The sequence below is a fragment of the Rutilus rutilus genome (assembly GCF_951802725.1).
Source record: "Rutilus rutilus genome assembly, chromosome: 22".
Lineage (NCBI taxonomy): Eukaryota > Metazoa > Chordata > Actinopteri > Cypriniformes > Leuciscidae > Rutilus > Rutilus rutilus.
Genome location: NC_140227.1, coordinates 9,144,947 through 9,164,651, shown reverse-complemented (window position 1 = coordinate 9,164,651; position 19,705 = coordinate 9,144,947). Strand labels below are relative to the sequence as shown.

Genomic DNA, 19,705 nt, shown 5'->3' with positions numbered 1-19,705 from the left:
CCAGCAGACTAAAGAACAGTTTTTTCCCCAGAGCTGTCTCTTTATTAAACTCTAACCCTCATTGATCCCACTCCCCTCATATACTGATTGACTCTCCTCTCCCTCCTCACACCTGCCTCCATTTTGTTATTTGCAATACTATAATGTTCATTTGCACTGCTGACTGTTATTACAGTAACAACTGTTTACATATGCATCTTGCACTACTACCTTGACTGGAATATGCTCAATTTGCACTGCCGACTGTTTATTTACAGTACCGACTGTTTATATATACATTGCAATATCGTACCTTAACTGTAATATGCAATTACTTTCCACTGCACTTTCACTCGGATAGCTTCTGTCCAAACTTTATTTGCACTACTTTAAATCCATTGTTATACTGCTCATTAGCCTAACTTATACATATATCTATTTGTTAAATTCTGTTTATAGTAATAGCCATCTGTATATTATGCTCACATTCTGTTTATAGTAACAGCCATCTGTATATATATTCATAGTACATATCTATCTGTAAAATTCTGTTTATAGTAACAGCCATCTGTATATTATATTCAGTACATATCTATCTGTAAACATTCTGTTTATAGTAATAGCCATCTGTATATTATTATATTCAGTACATATCTAGCTGTAAACTCTGTTCACAGTAATAGTTATCTGTATATTATATTCATAGGACAATCTATCTGTAAATTTTTGTTTATAATAGTATTCAACTCTATATTTATTCAGTACATATCCATGTTCTGCACTTATGGAACCACTGTATATCCTGCACTTGCTGCTATTGCACTTCTGGTTAGACCTAAACTGCATTTCGTTGCCTTGTACCTGTACTTGTGTAATGACAATAAAGTTGAATCTAATCTAATCTAATCTAATCTAAAGTGAAACCGTGGCTTTGAAAGCAAGCAGTAATGTCTAAAATCACTTTGACAAGGAAAATACAGTGTAGGGTTGAAAATTAACAAAGAGATTGGCTTTCCTGTTTCAACCCCCTCTTCTTTACCAAAAGGCTCATTTGGAATTCCTGAAGGCCCAGAGCCAGAGGTGCTGCTAATGATCAAGGTCTTTAGGCCAAGATGTATATTCTTCAGGGGTCTGCTAATTGTCACACCTTTAGTATTGACTATTAGCAATTAGTCGCATGGGAAAAGAAAGGATAAAATAAAATTGTAACTGATGCCCTGTCTTTTTTTCTGTGGCTTATTTCTTGGGGCTCTGCTCCTGGGCCCATATTCATAAAGATTCTAAAGCCCCGTTCACACCGCCAGCGATTTTGTCGCTGCATGTCGCTAGTCTATGTACAGTGAAGTCGCTTGTGGGCGTTCCTAGTGTTGTCGCTCTAATGTTATTGGTTGACTGCACGTCTGAGCATATACCATCACAAGTGTTATATAAAACTGAGATATAATTCTAATTTGACTAGGAATTGGTCTTAAAAGATTTAAAATCAATATTATGCTGTTGGGAGAGTGTTGTTATATTAACCACAGCAGTGCAGTGCATTAAATATTTAACTACATTAACGATCGATCAATCAACAAATTAAACTCACTCATACTGTCAATAGTTACTAAAACGTCATTCGAATTTGACAAATAATCCATTTCTTGTCCCTTATAATCCACATAATGCAGGGGAAACTGTAAAATGAACTGTCTGCAGCAGTGCTAAACTTGCATCATGAAATTACAACACTCGAACTAAATGTGTGAATTAAACTCACTGAGAATGTCGACAGTTTCTTTTCCATGCATCATTTTATTATATCCATACAGTCAAATCATATAAAGCAGTGAAATCGCCCTCGAACTCTTCTTGCCTGCACTCGAGACGGTGACGTGAGCTGAACTCCACTGAAAGTCTTCTTTCCTATTGGTTGTCGCTCGCGAAAATCACTTCTCATTTGCATAAAGTTGAAATTTCTGAACTTTTGTCGCGCGTCTCGTGTCGCTTGACACGCCCACATTCTGTCGCCAACGGTCACTGTCGCTCGTGTCGCCGGATGTCGCCAGCGCTCCATTGAAATGAATGGGATCATGTCGCTTTGTCGCTGCGTGTCGCTGGCGGTGTGAACGGGGCTTAAGAATCCTCTCAGAAAACTCTTAATTTAGCTTAAAAACTTTTATGTAGGAGTCTTAGCTTAAGAGCGATTCGGGACCGATCTGAGAGCAACTCTGAGTAAGGAAAATACAAAAACTTTTATCTTAGTGGGGAGGCGGGGTTGACCCCGTTGCTATGTATGACACAATCTTTTGAAGACTGTGATTGGTTGGTTGTCCAAGAAGAAAAAAAAAAAGTGATTTTAAGTATAGGGTCTATTCTAAGCCTCCACTTTGAACTTACATGCGTAATTTTTCCTATTTGATCGTTCTCACACACACACACACACACATTATATATGTGTATATAAATCCTTTTTTTATTTACCATGCTGTTGATTTCCTATAAGGTATTTGATTGCTTAGAATGATAAAAATTGTTCCACTCTTTCCAGTTACACTGATTGCTGGCATGTCTATTTAAGCGGTGGTTTGAATGTTGGTTTTAATGTATCAAACATGGAATTTTCCCAGTTGCCAAATATCGTAATGTAGCGATTACTTTCATTTCAGGCGCTATGGCATTTCTGCGCTGTGTCGGAGATATTAGAGTGTCTCTAAAAAGATCAGTCACAAACATGATCCCTGCACGATCTAATCTATAGCGTCTTATTAACTCACTGTCATCCATTGTCTGCAACACATTTCTTCTCCCTCTTCGTCTTTCTGCCATTTTCTCCTCTGCTAAAGAAACTCTTAAGCCTCTTAAAAGTCCTCGTCCGTGCTCCTAACAATTTTGACCTTAAGACCTCTTTCAAGGGTTAAGATGCTTTCTGAATTACTTTTTACTTTACTAGGAGTTTTTCTTTAATTTTAAGAGTAAACGCCCACATTTCTAAGAATTTTCTTAGAATTTTGTCACTAGGAGCTACTCTTTGCATTAAGATTCTTTATGAATACGGGCCCTGGAATTTCTCTTTTTCTGCCTGAGCTCTGTCTTCCTGGACAACTGGGTTAAAGGCCACAGGCCAGACATCCTCAATGTCATCTTTCTTTCTCTCTTCTCTATTATAAAGCTTCACTTTCTTTACTTCTCTTTTTCTCACGTAACATTCTATATGCATGGTGGGTACAATTAACTGTTCATGTTTTACCATTTCTGTGGCAAGCAGGGCGGTGGCGATTGATAATGAGCGTCACCTGCGCGCCGCACCAGCCTCCTATCTCATGGAGGATCTACTGAAGTATAAAAGGAGGAGCGACGGCAGTAAAGAATGAGAGAGGACCAGGCCTGGAAATTTATGTTATGTTTTGTTTATGTGTGTGTGGCAGTTGTCCGTGAGGGGCTGCTGCTTTTACTTTCGTTTTGTGTTTATTTATTAAAGCATTCCCGCCTCCTTCTTCCATTATCAACATTCAGTGGTACAAATTTTATATATTTTTATATATATACACAACCATATGTGACCATAAATCATTACTGTTATTAAACTTTCAATTACAAATTTGTGCAAACTAGTTTTCAGATCGTATTGACATTGAAGTGCTAATTATTGCAATACAATATAGTCACACTCTAGCAATTCTAACTGCAATTATTTTGCGACTCAGTTCACAGTGAATGCAGGGAAATCCATCTCTGCTTGCGCTGTGAGTTTAACATGCATTCGGGAACAGAATGCCAGTTACGCTTTATTTTTACATGTGCATTCATTTTGTGCATAACATTTTTGTGGACAGATGATTACAGAATTGATTAAGTGTTTGTAATCCTGTTGTCACAGAAACTAGGTTGGAGCTCTTAATTTCCTTCCAATGTGCCTAGAATTATGTACCGTATTATCCGGACTATAAGTCGCTCTGGAGTATAAGTCGCATCAGTCAAAAAATGCATCATGAAGAGGAAAAAAACATATATAAGTCGCACTGGACTATAAGTCGCATTTATTTAGAAATTTATTTCACAAAAAAAAACAATGTTACGGACGGGACAGTTCTCCGTTACAGACATGAGCGCTCTGAAAGCAGCACTAAAATACTGCTTTAAAACTTTCACAGAGACCTCAAACAGAAAGCACAAAGCCTGTCTTTAAATTTAATTTCGTTTTGTATTAATTGTATCTTAATTTTAATCAATGTTTCATCAACCAATTGCCTGGATTTAATAAATAAGTAAATATAGTAGAAAATAGATAATCACGACACGGAGGCGCCGGCTCGTGAACTGGAGCTCGTCTCATAAATTAACCGAAACTCAGCGTATGAGGTAGCCTATTTGCCTCACAGATCTGAGAAATATATCTATAGAAAGCTTGAAATGTCTAATAATTCAAAACGAAAGAAAACAGACTGTTCTCTGCTTATGTAATCTGTATGAAATGTGCATTTCTCTCTGGCGCGTTCACTACTGCGAAGATCGCGAGTCAGCATCATCAACTTCATCTTTGCAGCCGACACTGACAGAGAAAACACTTGTTTATTAGTAAACAATTAAAATGTCTCCTTGCTATATTTGACATATTCATAATCATTACTTTTAACGGTTCTTTGTGACAGCTTTTAGGTGCTTTATTGGCAGCGCCACCCTTACATGTTACATGAACGCGTCACCACCGCATCAGCACCGAAAACATGGAGATTTTTTTCTTTTTGGGGGCAGTTTGTTTGTGTTCAGGCTTTCTCAGTTGTCTTTAGGTTAATGTTTCAGTTAACAGTTTTTCAGTTGTTTTCAGTAAATTTTTTCAGGGGTAGGCTACAGGAGCAGCATAGAGTACTCTTGCGGCTGTAGACGGTAATGTTTTCTCTTGGTTCATGTCAGTCAGTATGAATCAATTTTGATATATAAGTCGCACCTGACTATAAGTCGCAGGACCAGCCAAACTATGAAAAAAAGTGTGACTTATAGTCCGGAAAATACGGTATTTAATTCTAAAATGCACAAAACGTTCTAAAGTGGGGCATGTCCCTGGACCACCGTAGAGGGGCTGAGTCGAGGTTCACCCCCCATACTTTGTGGAAAAAACTGTAGGGTAAATTGACTGTTTATTAGTCTGACACCTTTACTGGGACCTGACTGTGTTAAAAAAAAAGCAACAAATCACACCTAAGTAGAATTGTCGAAAATAATAACAAAAAAGCAGATTGTATTCCTGACTCGAAAGTAACTTCATGGTACCTACCTCATCAGGGAAGTCTTTAGGATGTGGTGAGGTGAAGCGTATCCTCATATCTGGATCGATGAGGGACACTCTGTCCAGAAGGTCTGCAAAGCGGAGGCCTCCCTGTTTTGTGCGGTACACTGTCTTGAATCCTCGGCTGAGCTTAGTATTGCCCTTAGAACAGATTAACTGCTCTTCAGACAGGTCTCTATAGCTGTTCACATTCTGACCCAGGAGGGTTACCTCCTTCACCCCCTACACACACACACACAAACATTATCTCACCATCAAAGATCTGAAAACAGTAATGGGCTTTTGGTGTAGGTTTATTACATACATATTGCAAACTACCATTCTACCTGATCTGAAAGCATGCGGACTTCCTCCACGATGGAAGACAGGGGTCTGCTCCTCTCTCTGCCACGAGTGAAAGGCACTATACAGTAACTACACATGTTATCACAGCCACGCATGATGGACCTGCAAAACCAACCCAATATGTGAGATTGTCATTGCTGTATGTGATTTGTATTATATTTACTTATGTCTGATGTGGGAACTAACACTAAATTGCCAAAAGTATTGGGACACCCCTCCAAGTCATTGTAGTAATACAGTTGTATATGACTCATCATTGACATAAACAGAGATAAGTAGCTCTGTTAATGGCTAAACGATAAACGGCTACAATGTTCTTCTGCAAGATGCATGCAGTTCTGTTTATTAACCGCTAGAGCACCAAAAGTTACGAACTGCAGATTTAAACTATGAAATCTAAAAGGATTTGTTATCCTGTGGCTCCCTCTGGTGGACAATATTAGTACTGTGGCCTTCATATCCTGAATCCCATTGATATAAAAAAAAAAAATTGCCGTTAGCGCACCAAGCATCAGAAGTTCATCAAACTCATGAAACTGCATGCTTACTCAGAATGTCTTTTGTCCATGTGTATGAAGTTCTGTGAGATTTGGATTCATACATTCAAACTGATGGGAAAAAATAGATGTCTTATCCACTGGTTCCCTCTAGTGGACAACATTATTACAACATGTTGTAGTCTGTAGGCCATTTTGAGTTGGCAAAAATGTATTTTTCTAAATGCTCCTAAAGCACTTGACTGATTCACATGAAATTTTGCATGTATCATCTTTAGACACTTATGACAAAACGTCTCCCTGTATCTGACTAGGGCTGGGTATCGTTCAAACATTTTTCGATACAGGTTCCTGAACAATACTTTTTTCGATACCAATTTTATGAACAGATAATGTTATAGCAGAGATAGTAACATTAATGTGAAGAGGAAAAAAAAGAAAACTAAACTGTTAATGCAGCTAACCTTAAGGATAAGCACACTTTACAAGATGCCTAGTTTAATGTGAGTTAATTCCGTTTTTCCCGTTTAAATTTGTCTGGATTCCGTTTTTTTTCCACCGTTTTAATTTTTCTGGATGGTTAAATTAAATGTCAGGGGAGTGATTCTTCAGGATAAATCCGTCTTTTCCGATCTGAAAAAGATGCTCTCGTAAATCATGCAAATCCGCTTTTTTTTAGTTGGGGTGCACGCGATGCGCGCACAAGGCATGGGTCGGGTATTGGTAAGCATAATGAATGCTCACCGCTGTCAACGTTTTTTGTGCCTCTGATTCATGTCTTCATGTCACTCCACAAGTAGTCCATTCATTTGTCACGATGGAGCTTCATTCAAAGCAGAGCTCCACCAAAGAGCCTGCACTCGTTGCGGAAGGTTATCTTAAGTGTGCTAAGAATTTTGGACGTCTGGGTACGTGTGAAAACGTGTGAATTTCTGTCGCCGCGTCATGGTTGTTGCGCTGTATATTTTCCTGCTTTTTTGTCCTTTGCCAATCACACCTATGAAATGTTATTGATCAAAAAGCATGTGTAATAACTTGTTCAATTTATAACAGCAATTTATTAACAGTTTAACAAAAATGACATTCTTAATGTTTTTTTTGTTTTTTTTTAATTGCATTTTATTTTTACCCAGTTCTGTGCTTTCCTTTTTATTTTGTTTATATTCCACTTTAATGGTTTAATCAAAAACGTATAAAATTTAATTTAATTCATAAAACATCAATTTGTATACAATAATAATAATAATAGGGCCCTATGAAATAAAAAAAAATAAAAAAAAGGTAATCAAATGAAGGCATAGAACATTAATTTATCTTTTATTAAAATGAAAATTAAACAAGCCCTTTAAATTTTTGCCAAATAAGTGCTACACAACAGATGTTTACTGTTAGAAATTATAACATGGAAGAAAATTTGTTTTAATAATAATGGTATTATTAGTAGTAGTAGTAGTTGTAGTATTACATTACGATGAACATTATACTGTACAAGAGTAATATATTTATATCGCAGTTTTAAGTTTCACTCTTTAAGTTAAACCAAACTTTACTTTTCATGATGATTCGATTGCTGTATTCCTCGTTTGTAAGTCGCTTTGGATAAAGACGTCTGCTAAAAAATGACTAAATGTAAATGTTTATTAAAGGCTGTTTACTTTACAACGTGAGTATTTTTTGCCTTAGAGTATTTCGTCTACATAGTTTTTCTGCAATGTCAAACATGTTAGGCCATTAGAGACTACAGGTGGAAAGATATATATGATTGAGCATCTTCTGGTTCTTGTCAGAGAAGGATTTGGTGTACTTGTACATTGTTCCTATCAAATAAACTCAAAAAAAAAAAAAAAAAAAAAACATTACATTGAAATTATACCAGTTTATACTTCAGATATTTAAATTAACTACAGTGCTTTATGGTGGGGTGATTTAAACCGCTGGCTCAATTTACCCTACAGCATTTGGCTCACTTTGCCCCATAGCTGCCATTTTGGACAAAACTAGCTAGCTTACCAATTCAGGCTAATTTTTAGCTAAATGATTTCTAAACCATTTGATGATCCAAATTCTTTTGAAAACTTTTTGTCTTCAGGGTCTCTAAATGATACATGCAAAATTTGGTGTTATTTGGACAAATGGTTTATTTCAGTGTGTCTCGAGAATGCTTGCCTCTATGTTCAGAGCATCACGAGTGTAATAAGGGGGATATTGTTTTGTGGCGGGCTGGTCCACAAGGTTTTACAACATGGAAATTCCCTTTTAGCACAGCATGTTCTGACTGTGCAGGGGAAGAAGGCTGAGCAGCCATTGGATATCTGAAAGGCTTCGTCACCACGTCCCTCTCTGGCGAGTGTCTCAACTAAGTTGGATAGAAATATTGTGCAGTGCATCTGCTCGAACAAATAACTACAGCTGTAGCTATCTGCCCTGTTTGGAGGTTTTTGAATTTGGTTCTACCTCGCAAAGATTTATGCTGGACACTGTGAATATAGGGCTATCGTAAGAGCTGGTTAAATGTATCTTGTTGCTTATTATCCCACGCTCTGCATTTCATTAGTCCAGTCTTGCTTGACTGTGTGTAGTAGGGTGGTGTTCAAGACGGCGTCTTGGCCCTCTACCAGCTAGATGACTGGTGTTTCAACTAGGTCCGGTACCCAGCCGAAGTGAGGCGGACGCTATAGGCCCTTCATATGAACAAACTATGTGTAAACATTCATGGAATGTTGAACATGGGTATCTCCCCTCTACATGGGTGGAGCGCTCGTGCTGAATGAAACTGGATGATCGACTGATCATGGTCCATTCAGAGAGTGTATTATACCATCTTATCTTCTGCTTCTCATCCTAAAAAAACAAGAAAAACAGAGAGTAGAACTGGGCCTTGTGTTGCAAGCTCGCATTTCACAGGGGCGCTCACAGTTTGTAACTTATACCTCCATTAATTTCTAGTCGAGAAGTTTCTGCCTTAAGAGTTTTCAGGAAGTACTCAAGCTGATGGATGCGGCTTTCAGCCATCAGCCTGAGTACTTCCTGAGAACTCTTAAGGCAGAAACTTCTCGGCTCGAAATGAACGGAGGTATAAGTTACAAACTGTGAGCTCTCACTACATGACGACGATAGCGAGACTGTCAGCTCTCTTATAACTGTTTTCACGTCCCCCGCACGTTGCAGGCATCTGGAACAGTAACTGTGTTCGTCCGGATCGTTCCGCTGTGCAGTGCATTAAGTCAAATGTCTACTAAAATGTGTATTCAAGTGAGCATATTTAGACAGACCCTCACAGAGGTTTGGCCAGGGGACTGGATCAGTGGGCCTGAATTATATCTCTTTATAGTCAGATAGCCCCTGTCAGTGGCCTTGTCTTTAGCAAGAGTACTTGGACGGCGACTGTATGCCCTCCGTTTCAAGTATACAACTATAACGGCATGACGCCTTCATATTTATAGTCATCAGAAAGAATGTACATATGTTACTGTTGTTGAATTTACATCTGCATTCAAACTTAAACTCAATGCTTTACTGTGCAATTCAATGAGACAAAAATGCAGTATTATTTAGCTATTGCATTTTTTGTGAACTACAACAGTAATATTGCAATATTCTACAGATGTTGGCAACAGTACCCAAGGGTGCTGATGCCACCATTTGTAGAACTTGGTGGCACCAGTGCCACTGCTCTCATATTTTAGTCTGGAGCCCTGATAAAATTAGCAAACAGACAGTGTAGACTGCAAAGTCACTACACTTGATGCATCTACTATACTCTGTGTGTATTTACACATTCAAATACATCTACAATTATTACATTTAAAGAGATAGATAAAAAAAAAATAAAAAAAATCCTAAGCCAACATGAAATCTAATTTAACTAATTTAAATATAATCTAACTTTTGATTCTTCAACTTTTGATTGTCTTCATTATAAGATGCCATTTCTCATATACTGCATTACTCACACATAAGCGCTGTGCCCCTCCAGAGTCCGATGGACAGGCATGACGTCAGCATAAGTCTCCTCTAATGATAACAACACATTGCTGGCCCTCTGGCCTCCGTGAGCAAGAGATAGTAACCGGGGCAGATCTCTGTACGAGTCTGGCCCTGCCAGAACATCCACCAACTTCTCCCGCTCAAGTAATTCAAACTTCAGTCTTTCCGCCATGCAACCTACAGCAGGACAGAAGATATATATATTAGGACTTGACAAGAAGAATGGCCAGTTGATGGAACTTGCCCAATCTGGGACAGTACTGCACTTCTGCTGACAATTCAGTTTATGCAAATGTAGAGCTTCTGCGAAAACATAAGAAAAAGTGAAGGGGCGTACACACATTGTCCCTTTGTCAAAAAACAGCTAGACATGACGGAATAGAATGTAATAGAACACAGGGTCTTAAAACTGAAACTATATTTAATTTGACATTGGATAAAACTATATTTAAACTTGACCATGTTTTATCAGTACAGTAATATAAAAGTGTTTGTATTTTCCCCACAATGCGGCCGGAGCATGAGTACTACCACCAACACATGAAAAATATGACTAACTAGGGCTGCATGATATATCGAAATATCGTAAATGTACAGTCAAAAGTCAAAGCTTTACCGCAGCGCACGCACAAACAAGCCGCCTCTCGGACAGCATGCAATCACAAATTCAGTTCTTTTGTGGCTTCTTGCACTCAAACGGTCAAAATGTCTTGGCGAGTATTTATGAACAGTTGGTTATGTCTTAAGTGAACATGAACAGTTGGGAAAGAAACTGGATACGTCTCAGTAGGATCCGTGAATTAGGTTTTAAAGTGAAAGCAGTCTAATACTGTATATCTGCCTGCTGCTGTCTGTTAAACAAAAAAGAAAAAGAGAAAATTACTCACTGCTCTTAACTAGAAAAAAAAAAAAAAAAAAAAATTATGAATCAATGTATGATTATTCAGTTTCTGTATTTCTTACTTGAATGCTACTGTTATATAAATCTATGAAAATCTTAAAAGCACTGTTTATTTTATTTTTTATCTTTGTTTTATTGTATTTTGTTGTATTCTCATTCAAGGTTTCCAAGGTTACGGGGGTTCTGTGTGCGCATGCGTTGTGAGTGTGAATGAGACACAGAAAAGAGTAAAGAGGTTATCGTTCCGAGCTCTGGTGCAGGCTGATCTCATGAAATGGCGTATGTATGACACGCCAATTCGATTTCCATTTTTGGCGTGCTATTAACACGCATAATCGCTTTTCAGCGTGTTTATCAACGCCGTTGACTTAACGTTACATTACTCTCTATATAAATATATATGACTTACCCCAAACCCGTCCCTAAACCTACCCGTCACTGGGGTTAATACCATGTATAGATTATAAATGTAAGATCCCTTAACTGTACTCCCACACCTAAACATACCCATTTTATGGACAATATTAAAATGTATAATCACAATAATTAACCTTACAACACAACATCGATTCACAAAATACACCAATTTTATTAGCTTGATGTAATCCAAACCTTCAGAATCCATTATTTGCAAGAAAAAGATCCAAACTCAGCCCTTTATCCAGTAATCGTCATCTTGACCGTAAACGTCAAACCCCGCGCTTGTTATGAATTCAAATTCAAAAATTGCGCCCTCAAGAAGACAGGTTACTATGGTTACGGCAGTAATATCAAACGCTCATTGGCTCTCGCCTCGCCTGCTTCGTCACAGATTGCGTCATGCACATTCACATTTGAAATGAAGCGCGCACGCGGCAGCCCTCAGAGCGAACCGAACCGAAGACGGATTAACATTTTCATGGATTTTAATTAATAAGTTAAATTCTGCTCTGTTACCTCATACAAAACCACTGCCAGAGAGGACACATCGTCACGTGAACAACTTTTGGTACCGATTTTGACATTTTCTCATTAAATAAATGATTGTGATTATATTTGTCTGTCTGTTGTTTTTCTTTATAATTGTAGCCTACGTAGTTTTAAGAAATGGTTATGATTAGATGGTAGGATTAGCAAACGTCCGGGGATAATGGTACGTGTAAGATTCACGTCTGAGGCTGTTAAACTGTGACATCTACACGTTTTCCAAAGGGGACCAACATGATTAATTTCACGTACATTTTGCTCCGTTTCGCTCGGACATTTAACGGCGTAGACATACACGCGGAAGATGACGGTTCGTTTCGGCGTGAACATACACGCGGATAGCTCAAAATGCGTATAAATAACACGCCACTTTTGACTTGAAAGTGGCGTGTATGTTTACGCAAAGTCATGATGTCATGTTGTCTGGTGTGAAATTGAACTTCTTGCTGAATAACTAAAACACTTCAACACAACATTGGCGACAAGGATGGCTGAGTTTAGCTTACCACCGCCGGCACCTTTTCTTCCCGTTCCTGGTGAACCGCCTATTCCGTGGGCGAGTTGGATTGATGGCTTCACGGTATATCTCGAGGCTATGGACTATACTGAAATTTCGGATCGGAGGAAAATTGCCCTGCTTCGTCACTGTCTCAGGGCCGAGGGACAGAGAATATATCGCGCTCTTGGGGAAGCGGAGACTTATGAGGAAGCGGTCGCTCAGCTCGCTCTCCACTTCACGGGCCAGCAACGAGTCATACTACGCCGATACAAGCTACGCAAACGGCTTCAGCGATCGGGTGAGTCTGTGCAGGACTACGTAACTAATCTGCGAGACCTGGCGCGCTCGTGCAATTATGGGACACTTCAAGATGAGATCGTTCGTGATCAGCTTATTGAAGGGATACTGTGTGAAAAGACACGGGAAAAACTGTTGTTAGAATCTGACGAACTAACACTAAATCAAGCAGTTGTAATCGCGCTACAAGTGGAGGCAGCTCTCGAATGCTCTACACTGCTCGGTGATGCGCGCCCCCCCCGCGGACATCCCTATGCAACAACTCCGACCTGCCAGTTACCAAGGCCACACTCCCTTACCCATAGGGAAAAGTGAGAGTAAGGATGCAGGTTTTCCAGTGCATTTTGAACAGCTGCAGAGAAACCGGCGCAGTTCAAGTTTTTGTGGCAACTGCGGGTCTAGTTCGCAAAATTCAAGAGCCCAAAATTGCCCTGCACGTGGACAGACATGTAGGAAAAAATCACTTTGCTAAGGTATGCCGGTCGGCTCCTGCTATGCAAGCATCACAGAGGACACTCTCACCTGTCTGTAATGACTACACCGAAATTAGACATGTATCAGCTGGCAAGGCAGCTTTTAGGACATGTACTGTGCTGCTGGATGAGGTGAGTCCTCCCACTCCTCCTGGATACGGGTGCAGCTGCATCGTTGCTCAATGCCAATACGTATCACAAGTTCTTCCCCCATTTTCCATTACAGCAGCCCTGCACATCTCTCTGTGGCTACAACAGTTCCAGGATTACTATGCTTGGCGTTCTCTGTGTCTCAGTACGTTATGGCTCCAAACACCTGCCATCGTTCCCATTCTACATTTCTGAACGGGGAGCCAACCTCCTGGGGCTTGATCTTTTTACAAACTTGGGGTTCACACTGTGAGACGATAAGGGCGCTGATATCCACCATGTCACCTCCACCTGGCAACAGAGATGGCCAGCGCTGTTTGACAGACTGGGTTGCCTTACAGCTTTCACCCACAAGCCTCTAGTGGACCCTGGAGTATCGCCAGTCATACAGCCCCTGCGCAGGATTCCTCTAGCTCTGCGGGAGGAAGTCACTGCTGAGCTTCAAATGATACTGGACATGGGGATGATTGAGCCAGTTAATGCGGCCCCCTGGATTTCTAACCTGGTCATTGCAAGGAAAAAATCTGGTGGAATACGAGTCTGTGTTGACCTGCGCTCTGTAAATAAGGCTGTTATCCCCGACAAGTACCCATTACCTACAGCTGAGGAGCTGACCACTCACTTCTATGGTTCGACGGTCTTTACGAAGCTGTATTTGCGCCAGGGTTACTTACAGGTGCCACTCCACCCTTCCAGCAGAGACCTCACAGCTTTTGTCACACACACTGGGGTATTTCGTTATACTCGTATGCCGTTCGGCCTAAGCTCCGCCCCCAGCTGCTTTCAAAAGGTGATGGCCACCATCTTTGCTGGTATTCCTGGAGTTGCAGTTTTCCTGGATGACATAGTTGTTCATGCATCGGATGTCCAGACCCATAACAACCGTCTCAGTAGGGTGGTCAGTGCTCTCATGGCACATAACCTTACGTTGAATGGAGAGAAATGCACGTTTGCAGCCTCAGCCATAGATTTTGTAGGGTTCCGTCTCACATCTAGGGGCATCGCCCCTCTTCAGTCAAATATCGAGGCGATTAACAAAATCCCAGAGCCCACCTCTGCCTCCCAGGTAGCCTCATTTCTGGGCATGATGGCCTACTACCTTCGTTTCCTGCCTCAGTACTCCCGAACCACAGCACCACTTCGCCAGTTACTAAAAAAAAGAGGAGCCATGGGACTGGACTGCAGCATGCTCCGAGGCCGTACAGACACTGAAGTCCCAGCTTACCACACCACCTGTCCTGGCCCACTTTGACCCTGACAGTCAGACTATCGTCACCTGTGATGCATCTACACAGGCCTTGGGAGCGGTGCTGTCACAAGAGCAGGATGGAGTGGAAAGACCAGTAGCATTCGCCTCCAGAGCTTTGACCCCCACGGAACAGCGCTATTCTGTCGGTGAACGCGAAGCCCTCGCGTGTATCTGGGCAACTGAAAGATGGCACCTTTTCCTCTATAGTCGTCGTTTCATCCTCCGCACCGACCATCAGGCTCTGATCACGCTCTTGTCAGCCTCCGGCTCAGGTCATAAATCCTTACGTCTGCACAGATGGGGTGAGCGCCTAAGGCAGTATGATTACCAACTCAAATTCACACCAGGGAGGGCCAACGTGGTCGCTGATCTTCTATCTCGATCCATTGATGCGCCCACACCAACAGTCTCGCCAGGCAGTGATGACATGGAGCCAGAACTCATCCAGATGCTCCATGCACCTCTGAAAGTGTCTGTCTCCCTGGAGGAGCTGCAAAGGGAGTCCAAGTGTGACCCCACACTGACAACGCTCCGCACATATATATGCTCTGGGTGGCCAGCACGGATGCCTGAGGAGTAAAAACCTTTTGCTAAAGTACGAAATGAACTGTCCTGCTGGGGTGGTGATTGTGTCTCCAGGGGCCTCTGTACAGTGGTGCCGGGCAGTCTGCGTGCACGTGTCCTATCAATGGCGCATGAGGGCCACTTGGGCATCGTTAAGCTCAAGCAAAGATGCCGGGACCTGGTCTGGTGGCCAGGCATTGACCACGACATCGAAGGGCTGTTCAGGGACTGTGAACCTTGTCTCCTCGGTGGGAAGACTGGACTACCAGCTCCAACCCCTCTTCAACCTGTTCCATGGCCATCTCGCCCATGGGATCACCTTCAACTGGACATTTGTGGGGAAATTCATGACCATAGAGTTCCTCATCATCAACGCTTTCTGGTGGTCGTGTACGATCTCCATGCTAAATGGCCTGAGGTAATACCAGCCGGAACAGTCACATCACAGACCATCACACAGATACTGGATAGCCTGTTTGCTCGCTTTACCTCTGCAGACTTCTCCACTTTCCTTTGCAATAAGGGAATTAAGCATATCCGGGCTGCACTCTACCACCCCCAAGCGAACGGCGGGGCCGAAAGGTTCAATCAGAGCCTTAAGAACGGCATTCGTGCACATCTTGTCCAGGGGTACACATTCCAAACAGCACTCAACCTAACTTTGATGCATTACAGAGCTAGCCAGCACACCACCACCCAGGCCTCTCCGGCTTTGCTCATGCTCGGCCGGGAGATGGAGTTACCATTGGACAGACTCAGAGCACGAGACTTGTCAGCAGCAGCGAATGGCACCTGGGTAGCAGCCAAAGCAGCGGTAACTTCAAACCAGAGGCGAATGAAGGACAGCTTCGACAAGAGGCACAAGGTCAAGGAGAACAAGATAACGGTGATGGACTGGGTTCGGGTCCGCAGACCCCACCGTAGCAGCAAAATGGCATCGTTTTGGTCTAAACCCCTCCAGGTGGATCGTCAGTTACAGTCTGCCACATTCTTGTTGAGCGATGGCTCGCGCTGGCATGCTAGCAGACTGCGGAAAGTGCCGGCCCCTTTCAACTCAACCAGGTGCCTACGGGCGAGGGAGCCTAGTGGGAGAGCGCCACAGTACATGCCCCTTCCGGTCCCTCCACTGGAGCCAGTACAGCCACGGCCAGGCCCGGAGTTTCAAGGTTCCCCTGTCAGGGAGGCCCCGCAACCATCTCTTCCAGCATTGGGACCTCAACACCTTCAGCCACTGCTTGACGTTTATCAGGGTGGCCAAGATGTGCCACAGTCGACGGCATTGGAGAGTCGACCGGTTCGAGCAAGGGCTCGTCCTGCATATCTGAAGGACTTTATCACAGACTATCACGTATAGGTGTTTAGTCATTTCTCCTCAACTATAGTTTAAGTTGAAACACAGTTTTTGTAGTTCTTTATGGGGAGGGGGAAATGTTGTATTCTCATTCAAGGTTTCCAAGGTTACGGGGGTTCTGTGTGCGCATGCGTTGTGAGTGTGAATGAGACACAGAAAAGAGTAAAGAGGTTATCGTTCCGAGCTCTGGTGTGAAATTGAACTTTTGCTGAATAACTAAAACATTCAACACAACATATTTGTCCTATTGTCTGTAATTTGCCTCTTTGTTCTTATTTTTAATAGCAATTATAAATTAAAATAACTAAAATAACTAATTGTCCACACCTAGTTTCAGGTGTTTTTGATGTTAAGTTTTCAGGTTGATATAACTATATATTACCAATTTGAGCAAAGAGTTTTTATTTTTAAAGTTGAGCAAAGAGTTTTTAAAAGATAACTATTTAAATATATATACTATATATATATATATATATATTTTTTTTTTTTACATTGAAGTTAAAATGACATGGTCAGATTTGTGACATTACTTTTTATTCCTGCTCACTTTAAGACTTAAAATAGTTTAGAAAAAACGAAAATATTTGTTGCAGAATGCTGAACACATTTATTATTTATTATTAACTCTTTGCATATAGAGGTCTATGTTTGGATGAATATTTTGGTGGGGCTCTGCCCCATCTCCCCAACAGACGAGCCGCGGCTACATTTAAAGCATTATCGTATCGCATATTGAATATCACATTATATAATAAGTTATCGCACAAAGCATGTAACGATACTGTTAACTGTAACAGTACTTAACATGTAAAAACACATGCAGAGCTTACATGTAAGAATGATTTATGTGCGGAACTCCGCAATGAGTTTAACACTCACAACATGGAACACACTTCATATCTGGACCGGAGATCAGATCAGATGGTGGACCATTCTCCATTCTGTCACCTAGACAAGAACACAACGCATCCCTGAAGTGTCAGCAGAGATTGTGTCAACTAGACTCTCCCCTGTGAAGGCCTCATCGACACGACAGCCATCGGCACTGATCCTCAACAAACTCGTCTCCATACCGGCGTGATGAATCCGATCTTCAACCAGATGGAACTGGATAAATATTCTGAATGTTCTGATCCAATCTGACTTGTAACCTGTAATGCTGGCTGAATCATAATCATACACTGTTTATACTGTAGAGGAGAACTGGCCTCCTGACTGAGCCTGCTTCTCCCAAGGTTTTTTTCTCCATTCTGTCACCTGATGGAGTTTTGGTTCCTTGCCACTGTTGCCTTGGCTTTTGGCCAGCTTAGTTGGGGACATTTAATATTCAATAAGATTATTGATCTGCCTGCATTGACACCATTATATGAGAACTGAACTGAGCTGGACAATGACATCACGGTTTTCTCAAGAGCGGCTATATACTGTATATAAATTAACTAAATGAATAACTTTTTTACAACAAAAATGAACCATCACTGAACTGACTTAAGCTTGACTATGACGCTATTTTCTTCTAGAAACAAACTTTGTTGCATTCACTGTAAGCTGCTTTGAAACAATCTGCATTGTAAAAAGCACTATATAAATAAAGGTGACTTGACGACTCATGCAGGCCGGCACAAATAAGATGTACATAATTGTTGTGGTTTAAAGACAGGCTACAGGTCATATAGATTCACATTGGGTACATTCCTGTTGCTGCTACAGGGCGGCACATAATAATGCTTACCATTACACTCAACCTATCACAAGTTTCTTGCATTCTGTGACCTACTGGAGACCCATAAGACGTACTGTACCGCTAAAAGGAGAAAAACAAACCACTGGAATTATTGTTGTATTAAATATTAGTTTAAAAATTAGTTAGTTGTCTTAATTTGTTGTCTTGTCAATCAGCTGTTGTAACCTTCAGTTGGACCTTTGTCAACTATAATATTATATATATATATATACAGCCTCGACCCATCTTCAATGCTCTAACTGAGGGAAGGAGGTTGTTCCTCAAAATCTCGCAATACATGGCCCCGTTCATCCTCTCCTTAATACAGTGCAGTCGCCCTGTCCCATGTGCAGAAAAACACCCCCAAAGCATGATGCTACCACCCCCATGCTTCACAGTAGGGATGGTGTTCTTGGGATGGTATTCATCATTCTTCTTCCTCCAAACACGTTTAGTGGAATTATGACCAAAAAGTTCTATTTTGGTCTCATCTGACCACATGACTTTCTCCCATGACTCCTCTGGATCATCCAAATGGTCATTGGCAAACTTAAGACGGGCCTTGACATGTGCTGGTTTAAGCAGGGGAACCTTCCGTGCCATGCATGATTTCAAACCATGACGTCTTAGTGTATTACCAACAGTAACCTTGGAAACGGTGGTCCCAGCTCTTTTCAGGTCATTGACCAGCTCCTCCCGTGTAGTTCTGGGCTGATTTCTCACCTTTCTTAGGATCATTGAGACCCCACGAGGTGAGATCTTGCATGGAGCCCCAGTCCGAGGGAGATTGACAGTCATGTTTAGCTTCTTCCATTTTCTAATGATTGCTCCAACAGTGGACCTTTTTTCACCAAGCTGCTTGGCAATTTCCCCGTAGCCCTTTCCAGCCTTGTGGAGGTGTACAATTTTGTCTCTAGTGTCTTTGGACAGCTCTTTGGTCTTGGCCATGTTAGTAGTTGGATTCTTACTGATTGTATGGGGTGGACAGGTGTCTTTATGCAGCTAACGACCTCAAACAGGTGCATCTAATTTAGGATAATAAATGGAGTGGAGGTGGACATTTTAAAGGCAGACTAACAGGTCTTTGAGGGTCAGAATTCTAGCTGATAGACAGGTGTTCAAATACTTATTTGCAGCTGTATCATACAAATAAATAGTTAAAAAATCATATATTGTGATTTCTGGATTGTTTTTTTTTAGATTATGTCTCTCACAGTGGACATGCACCTACGATGACAATTTCAGACCCCTCCATGATTTCCAAGTGGGAGAACTTGCAAAATAGCAGGGTGTTCAAATACTTATTTTCCTCACTGTATATATTAAACTTTTTTTCCCATGATACCACAATTGTTTGATTAACATTAATGAAACAGACAGCCTATATATTAAGACCTACTGTACAGCACAGATATAATATAATGTTACATATCGGATGTTTTCCCCCAAACAGTTAAC

The 19,705-nt window shown here is 41.3% G+C and overlaps 1 protein-coding gene across 3 annotated transcripts in view; it reads right to left on the bottom strand.

Annotated features, from left to right (window-relative positions):
- Window positions 1-19,705, bottom strand: part of cdk5rap1 (CDK5 regulatory subunit associated protein 1) — a 130,661-nt gene that overhangs the window by 96,203 nt on the left and 14,753 nt on the right. For all 3 annotated transcript variants that reach the window (XM_084395278.1, XM_084395276.1, XM_084395277.1), the window contains 3 exons: window positions 10,041-10,251; window positions 5,572-5,692; window positions 5,234-5,467 (listed from right to left, as the gene is read on the bottom strand). In XM_084395278.1, coding sequence (XP_084251404.1) covers window positions 5,234-5,467; window positions 5,572-5,692; window positions 10,041-10,251 — 566 coding nt within the window. The remainder of the gene's footprint in view (window positions 1-5,233; window positions 5,468-5,571; window positions 5,693-10,040; window positions 10,252-19,705) is intronic.